At 37.4% G+C, this 8,627-nt stretch overlaps 1 protein-coding gene and 1 long non-coding RNA gene across 4 annotated transcripts; one reads left to right on the forward strand and one right to left on the reverse strand.

Moving 5' to 3' along the window:
• Positions 1-4,703: 4,703 nt before the first annotated feature.
• Positions 4,704-6,345, forward strand: LOC116212737. Of its 3 annotated transcripts, none has more exons than XR_004157905.1 (4): positions 4,704-5,016; positions 5,103-5,189; positions 5,277-5,361; positions 5,454-6,345. It is a non-coding gene; the product is annotated as an uncharacterized LOC116212737 (long non-coding RNA). The 3 variants fall into 3 exon arrangements; XR_004157907.1 differs by having other exon boundaries at positions 4,704-4,964; XR_004157906.1 differs by lacking the exon at positions 5,103-5,189 and having other exon boundaries at positions 4,706-4,964.
• A 466-nt stretch (positions 6,346-6,811) lies between these two features.
• On the reverse strand, positions 6,812-7,988 carry LOC116213726 (CASP-like protein 5B2). Its single transcript, XM_031548767.1, has 3 exons — positions 7,843-7,988; positions 7,102-7,234; positions 6,812-7,012 (listed from the first exon to the last, which is right to left on the reverse strand). Exons 1-3 carry the CDS (start codon positions 7,986-7,988, stop codon positions 6,812-6,814), a joined length of 480 nt encoding a protein of 159 aa, XP_031404627.1.
• Between the last annotated feature and the right edge of the window lie 639 nt (positions 7,989-8,627).

Here is an 8,627-nt window from a genome sequence, read left to right on the forward strand (position 1 = left end):
AAGGACTACCCATTGACTTACAGGCATACCGACCATTTGAGGGTGATTGGTTATTCGGATGTTGACTTTGCCGGATGTGTAGATTCCAGAAAGTCTACTTTAGGATATGTGTTTCTTCTTGCTAGAGAAGCCATTTCCTAGAGGAGTATCAAGCAATCTATGGTGGCTACATCTACGATGGAGGCAGAGTTTATTACGTGCTATGAAGCCACGACACAGGCACTATGGTTGAAGAATTTCATAAGTGGCCTTCAAGTTGTCGATACCATACAGAGACCAATCCAAATCTATTGTGATAACACAGCTGCAGTGTTCTTCTCTAAGAATAACAAAAGTGGTAGCAGAAGTAAGCATATCGATATCAAGTACCTCAGTGTGGGGGAGTATATCTAGAAAGACGTGGTGGTTATTGAACACACCAGTATAGATGCTATGATTGCAGATTCAATGACCAAAGGTTTACCGGTAAAACAGTTCATTGGTCATGTTGGAAGTATGGACCTATACGCAATGTAGTTTTTCTTGATATACTTTGAACAATTATGTATTGCTTTTGTTATTTTAGAGAATAAAGTTGAATTCTATTTCCCATCAGTTGTGCAAATAAAGTTTTTGAATTCATTGGGATATAAAATAGGACCCATGTAACTTATTTTTAAGTTACAAATTTTTCCCTTTAGTACTTATTTTGGGAGTGTTGTATATCGTGACACGTGGATGGGAATACTCTCTTACTAAGTATCACCGCCATGGTTCGTATGTAGCATTCTCAGGGTAAGTGGGAGTTTCTACAGTTCTGGGAATATCTAGTCTGGCCAAATAAAGTTTATCACTCATAAATATTTATGTCATGGGGTCAAGTTGGAGAATGTAAGAAATATTATGTATTTACATAATTAAGGAAATAATATCTCAATTAGGTGGCCCTCATGTCATACAATAGTGGTCTCTAACTCCGCCTTATTAAAAGGGTCTGTGTCTCCATCTAGACGTCCCATACGGAGATGTTAGGAGTTAGAAGACACTTTCAGTTTTATCTGTTTTACAGGTTCATCGTATGACTCGTGAAAAATCATCAACGTTATCAAAGCAATGGCTGGAGGTCAGTTTATTCCGCTGCATAATTTACTGCTATTAGATTAAATATTATTCTTACATAGCCGACTATATGGAATTTCTGATTCTCATTCTTAGATCGATATGACTTAAAACAAAAACTGTTTCCCGTTTAAGCTCAATTGCCTTGGCCAAGTACTACTTGATCCAAAATAGAACTCATATCCATAGGATTATTTCCTTACTTATTTTACTTATTAAATCTCGTCTTGATCAGATATTTCTTTCATATACAATTGACTAGGACTACACCTGCCGGATACCTATGTAAAGCACACGCATATAAACATTAGTCAATTCTAATCACCTATTTATGAGATAGCCGTACCATCTCAGATCTAAAGACTACATACAATAGTATAGTCTAGATAATGTTCATTGACAATAGTGAAGATACCATGTGAATAATATCTAAGCATCACGTTCGACCTACTTATCACATAAGTGTCCACGTGTTTGTCTGACAACCGATGTTAGATAGTATGAGACTCACTACTCCATCTTCATTAACATCTCTAGACTAATCATGAATACAAATAGAGGTAAAGATTTATCTGGAGAGATAATGTCCAGTTAAGTCTCCTATGATCCTGAACCGTTTAAAAATATTTATTTTGAAATACTCCGTCACTTATATTCTTAACTTTTTAAAAATGACACATTCATAAAATATCTTATGGACTTTATTCTAATAAGTATATATGAATAATATAATAAACTTCATTGCGATAAATAGGAATTATCTGAATACATAAACTGGTTCTAGGGCATAACACTAACAATCTCCCACTTGCATTAGAGTCATTCACTATACTATTTTAGACCCATCTTCTCAAGATGTTTCTCCAGCTGCTATTGTGTCATGGCCTTCATGAGTGGATCGGCAACGTTTTCCGCTGGCGCTACTTTCTGCATGACTACATCGCTTCTCTTAATAATCTCTCTAATGATGTGATATCTCCTCTCAATGTGTTTGGATTTCTGATGTAACCTCGGTTCCTTTGCCTCAGCAATCACTCCAAACTGTCTCCTTTGCTGCATCAGATGCAGTAATATATTCAGCATCTGTAGTGGAATTTGCAGTCGTTTCTTGCTTAAACTGGCTCTAGGGCATAACACTAATACATATCCCCCATTGGATCATCCGGCAATGCAGGTGTATAAAACAACCTCTATTCGAAGTACATGCACCTCCTTGCTTCATAGAGTCCGATGCCCACTCTTCATTGCCCACATGAGACATTAACGCATCCATACCATTTGGACCTAACGTCCTTAGATTAAGGGAAACAAGATCGGGTGACTTAAGGGTCGGATAGTCAAAGCAGACAGATAATATGTTAGCTTGACCCTCTGCAACTATGGCTAGGTGAGAGGCCTTGACAATCGTATTACCCACCCCTGGAGGCTCCTGTAAAGGGGACTCATCACTCAAGTGGGTATGCACATGCGACACTCTCCCCTTAGCTAGCTATCCACGAATTGGTGCACGTTCATGCCCCTCAAACAACTCTTCTTTCGAACTAAGCATATTCCTCTGGACAAAAGCGCCCCGAGGTTAAGAGAGATGTTTTGAATTCTTGCCCTGCACTCCTCGATTCACAGAGATGAGGTCGGGGGTAAAGTAAAACTTTTTAAAAGTCAAGGGGCAAAGATTACTTACCCTCAAAGTTTGGGAGGCAAACAACTCTTTACTCTATATTCATTACTTAAATAATCATATTGCCGGGCGTTGTATGGTTATTATACAATAGTTATTACTGTTTAGAATAATTATTTTCAACCATAGAAAATAATTTAGGATGTAGCAAAGAGCATTGAATTTGCAAAAAAAAATAATAAGAATAATAAAATACTTTTAAAAATTGGTAAACCTTCCATTATTTATTTTATCTCATTATTCATAAATTATAAATATTTTACACGTGTGTGAGGATGTTTTTATTCTAAAAGATATAATGTCTAAATACTTTTAAATTTTATGATGACTATATGAATGAAAACGACATAGTATCTAAAAATTTTGATAAAAGAAAATTATAATTAACTCTAAAAGGAAACCTTTTTCCAGTTTTAATTGTCTTGTAAATATAATTACATCTGTAGAATTATATAAAATGAAAAAGATGCATTACATATCGGTAATATAAAATTTTTGAATAAACTAACAAATACAGAATTTTTATAATTCTAAACAAAGATACTTAATATCACGACTAAGTTGAAGGCCAAGCGTTTCGATCGAAATTAGATATGCTGAGTTGTCTTGTGTAAGTATATTCAAGGACGATAGGGAGAATTAGAATTTTGTCTTATTCGAGACAACAGCCAAGCATTGCTTCGTGCTTTGTTGATTGAGGTGGGCGTGAATGCAACATTATCTTCGACCGATGCAGTTAATCGTTCAGGGATTAATCGATCGCCTCTACACATTTTTCTCAATTCTTTTGTGTCTATACAAGTCATATTTTCCTTAGCTATTATAAAAATAGCAGATTAATTTTTTTAAGTAATAATAGGGGATAAAGTTTTTTGGTGATAAGCAGATAAAATTAAATATAAAATGCAAACACCTCTATTGAGATTCGAAAAAATGACACTTAGCCTATTTATTTAAAAGATATGCATTTAACCCCAGTTGATCAATTTGACCAAATCTTTATATTTTGCACAAATAACAATGTAGGTCATAATTTTTTTAACTTCTTTCATTTTAAGGCCATAATTTATTACTTGACAAGGTCATCGTTTTACATAAAATTTTTGTATAAGGCTTTTTCTTATTTTTATAAAGATTTTCTTTAATTTGAGAAATAAATAATAAATAATATACATATATATATATATATATATACACACTTATATTTAGAAAAAATGTTGAAGAGAAAGGAGAAAAGCCTTAACAGCGTTGCTAGGGCTAGTAGTGGCGGACGACGAACCTCCAACAACTCTTTTTCTTTCTCTTGGTAGACAAAGTGAGATGAGAAGGAGAAGAAACAGTGGCGGTCTGCTGTTGACCACCACCAACCGGGACGAGGTTGTCGTTGGCTTTGAAGCTTGTTAACGACACCACTTGTGGTGGTCATGGTTGGATATGGGCCATCACGGTGCTTTCTTACTCTATTCCCCTCTCTCTTCAAAGAGAGATGGGTTAGGCCACCAATGCGCCAAGTCTCAGGTAGCATCGCTTGGCGCTATGATGGCCAACGACGAACCACCGCCTTCCTCTCTTTATTTCTCTCCTTCTTCGATACTTTCAACTTGTTTTTTTATTTATTTATCTACTTACTCTTTTTTAATTTCTCAAATTAATGGAATATATGAAGGCCTTATACGGAAATTTTAACTAAAGTGGTCACCTTATTCAGTAATAACTCATGATATGTCCTTAAGAAAAAAAAAAAAAGAAACCTAAATATTATTTTTTTTTAAAAAAAATAAATATTTAGTCAAAACGGTCAACAACGGCTAAAGTGCACATTGTTTTAAACAACTGGGCTAAATGTCATTACTCCGAAACTCAGAGGAGGTCTTTGCATTTTACCCAAAACTTAAATGTAAGAATTACTTACTTCTCATCAGTAGGAACAGACAGGGTCAAGAAGATGACGTGGCATATTGGGAGGCTGGCGTCGATTGTTTTGTGGTCAGGAAGGCAGGGTCCAGAAGGTCGCGCTTCTCCGGTGCGAGAAGATTTCGCCCGCCGGCGGCCGAGGAAACGGCTTTCTTACTGCTGAAGTTCAATGAGCTTCCTCAGGAAGCGCATGCGCGTGAACAACAAGAAGCCCTCTCACGGCCCCATCCACTTCCGAGCTCTTGCTAAAGATTTTCCGGCGCACTGGCCGCGGGTACATTTGATTGAATCTCCCCGCCTCTGTGGATCTTGTAGTTCGATTCGACGTATGTAGCTTCGAGAAATGCTAACTTGCTCCGATGCCAATGAGTGGTAGCTAATGTAATCTTGTGTTTTTGTGCGACTCTGCTAGTGTGGGATTGTGAAAATTCCTCAGTGGATTTGGTTTTAGCTGAACAGTGGATGGATTGTGATCGGAATTCACATATGGTGATTGAACGTATGGAAATGCGTTGTCTTTGTACATATACATGTTTGTGTGCAACAAGGTCTGTTCTTCAGCTCGAATCCTGTGCTGTCTTGGCAGGATGATTCTGCACATTACCAAGCGGGGAGCAGCTGCTCTTGCCTGGCTGAAGGCTTACGAGGGTATCCCTCTGCCTTATGACAAGGTGAAAAGGATGATCGTCCCCTCCCTGATGCTAACAGTTTGCTTTTGTTCTATTTGAGGGTTTTAACTTCTTTTTGTTTGTTTGGATTTTAGGGTGTTGAGGCTTCTGAAGGGACACAAGTACTGTCTGATGGAAACACTATGATACCATCAGAGATGTAAATAAAGAAACCAAAGCAGCTGAGAACTCGAAGATGAAAGTCTCAATTTGTAAGGTCCTACTCCTGTCAGCTCACGAGATGTAGTCAATCTTCCTCTGTTTTTTTGCCAAGTGCAACTTGGCAAATGGCAATACTAAAGCTGATGAAACTGTCCCTGCGGAGCTTTCGTCAATGGTTACCAAACAGGACAGATGGGCTGCAAGAAGGGCTGCATAATAATAGCAGTCCCTTAGCTGAAGATAAGGTCCTCAAGGGGAAGAGGAAGTGGTGAGGAGAAAATCCCTTGCAACTTCATTTAGGTCTGTTACTGGCCGCTATAGGACTAGTCTAGCTAGTGCCAATGTCAATAGAGACATAGATTGTTGTAATGTTGGTCGAGATGAAGCTGAGATGGAATTGCTGCAATTTCTTGAGCCACTCTTCCCGTTAAGTAAAAGTACAGAGGATTCAGCAAGAAAGGAAATTCACATGTCGACAATGGTGAAGGGACAAAAGTTAATGAATTTCAGTTGCTATAGCAGAACTGCTTATGATCATCAGGATCAGTGTGTAGAACTGCTTATGATCATTAGCTTTACTAGATGTTGCAAGTTTTGTGCGTCAAGGAATGCTTGATCCTTGTTTTCGAACATCAGACAGATCCGAAAACAGAAATGTGACTTATTTTGTGCTTGTCTGATGCTTGTCGATTTCAGCTAGGGACATTTCTTTGGAGGTTTATGCTTTAGAAGGATGGAGATTGTTATAGCATAGAATGTTTGGATTGCTAGTGACCGCAGTTGTAGAAGAATATGATAATAGAATTGCAACAATCTAATCTCCAATATTGTCTTGTCTCGAGAATGGAAATGTTCGGTGATGGAATCTCCATGTTAGATGGAGGTATCTATATGATGGTGATTCTGTCCGTTCCTCTATTTTTCCTTTTTAAATGGTTTGATCAGAGGATCTGATAACAAGAATCGGCTCGGAATGTGATGAATGACTGACCATATGCTATGGCTTAAAGGTAATATTGTTGGACTGTACAATGTCGAGATTCGAAAAGGTTGAAAATTTCTCCAAAGGTCCGGTTACCAAATTGCTAAATCTATGGATCGAAGATGATCGTAAACAATCCCCGTAGGAGGGTCATCAAAATACACAGTATAATTGTGATAGTAGAATTCAAAGTTCATTAGAATATTTATGCATGTGACTCAAAACAGAGGAACTGAATTAACATCAAAATGCGCAATATCATGAAGACAGTATAAATTCAAAGTTCATTCGGTTATTCATGCATGGGACTCAATCAGAGGAAGCTAAAGTAATGAAAGTAACGGAAGCAGAAACGAATACGAAGCCAGTAACAGTGAATGCCACAGCAGTGGAGATCTCGCAGTACAGAATCGGGGTCGTGTGGGTCTGCCAATAGTGGAGGTCGTGGGTGTACAAGATGAGAACTCCTGCCGAGGAGCATGCCGCCGATAGTGATAAGAAGAATGACAACTGCAAATTCAAAATGCCATCATCTATTGTTTGTTTTATATTTTATATAGGATACGGACAACATTAGTAATAAGTTCAGAGAAATGTACCCAGTCACCAATCACAATCGACCTCAAAAGCTTTGGAGTTTGCACGTTCCGGTGCTCCTTCAAAGAGTAGACATCGAGGCACACTAGTGCCGAACTCCACACCAGTAAAAATGACATCGCAGCTATCTCATAACTGTACCAAGATTGAATATAATTGATATCACCACATAGCTGTCAATCATATAACCGGTTTTTTTTTTTTTATTAAATGGTGCGTTGTGCTCTAAGGTTTTTCTTTCTTTTGGATAAGCGAATTATGACCTCAAAAACTAATTACCACGGTCAAAGCACTCACCCAAAGTATAAAATAACACACTAGACTATAAAAGAATTTTTCCAATGAAGCCTGTACAACACCTAAAGGGTGAGCATAAATTGATCCTGCAATTTTTTTTTTATCTAAATTGAGCAAAGTTATAACTCTCAATTTTACTCTCACCGTAATAATACGACTAATAATAGAAGAAATGAATTTTTCATGTTGAAAAACTCTAGCATTCGTTTCTATCCACACATGATATATATAATGGAACCATAGAAGTTATGCTCTAAGGTTCTCCTATGCTGCCCAATAATTTTCCGTATAAAAGGCTCACTAATTAAGATACCTGATATTGTACGATTCTTACTTATCAATTTCTAAGTTCTTAACTTTAGTGTAGCTGTAAGTGGGCTCCGGTTAGAAGAAAATTAAGTATTGAGCCCTATTCACGATTTGCTCAATTTAAGTAGAAGTTGCACCTGAAAGCTGCGTGTAAGTCAACATCTCCATCAATAAACAAGACGGCCATCGAAACAGCAGAGGAAGTCATCTGGGCGACTCGCAGCACCAGGCTGCCCACCCTACCCAGACTGCAGATCATCTTCAGGGTACCTGAGGCAGTCATGGATCATTTCATCAATTTATTTAATATGTACGTACATATTTATATGACTAATCCATACACATGACTAATACACACACTAATACGTCGACGGTGAACAGTGAACACTGACCTTCTAGAGAGAGAGAGAGAGAGTCTGAGAGAGAGAGAGAGAGAGTGATTGAGTGAGAGTGAGTGAGACCGAGAGTGAGAGAGCAGAGCAGGTAAGGGAAAGAAGGGGACTAAACTGAATTAAAGGCCTATGCATGCATTGTTGGTCATGCTGCGGTACGAGGTTACCATAAATAGAACACCCCTTCAAAAAATATTTCAAGAAATTATAAAATTATTTTCTTTTTAGATCAATAACCGAATTTTGATATAATCAAAGGAAAAATAAATAAATAAAGGAAAAACCTTCATAGGATTCAAATCAGCCATTAATATTCATGGAAAAAATTGTGTACATACACGCGTTCTTATAAAAATAAGTACCCGCCTAACCCTTGTTTTTTTTTTTTCTCTTTTTTTGTTACAAAATTCTCTTTCCGAAAAAGCTTCATTCATTTGAATTCAAACTCCAACGCAACCCACTTATTCCAAATTGAACGAGCGATGCATAGCTCAATTCAATTTATCACTAGAGCATCGAATGTACGTAGT

This window comes from Punica granatum, chromosome 7 (assembly GCF_007655135.1).
Source record: "Punica granatum isolate Tunisia-2019 chromosome 7, ASM765513v2, whole genome shotgun sequence".
In the NCBI taxonomy this organism is placed as follows: domain Eukaryota; kingdom Viridiplantae; phylum Streptophyta; class Magnoliopsida; order Myrtales; family Lythraceae; genus Punica; species Punica granatum.

Excerpts from the sequence above, each read along its gene's own strand:
- LOC116213726 (XM_031548767.1), bottom strand. The coding sequence starts at position 7,988 with ATGACTGCCTCAGGTACCCTGAAGATGATCTGCAGTCTGGGTAGGGTG. Across the intron at positions 7,235-7,842 it reads GACTTACACGCAGCTTTCAG|TTATGAGATAGCTGCGATGT; the intron begins GTGCAACTTCTA and ends ATCTTGGTACAG. Across the intron at positions 7,013-7,101 it reads CGATTGTGATTGGTGACTGG|TTGTCATTCTTCTTATCACT; the intron begins GTACATTTCTCT and ends TTGAATTTGCAG.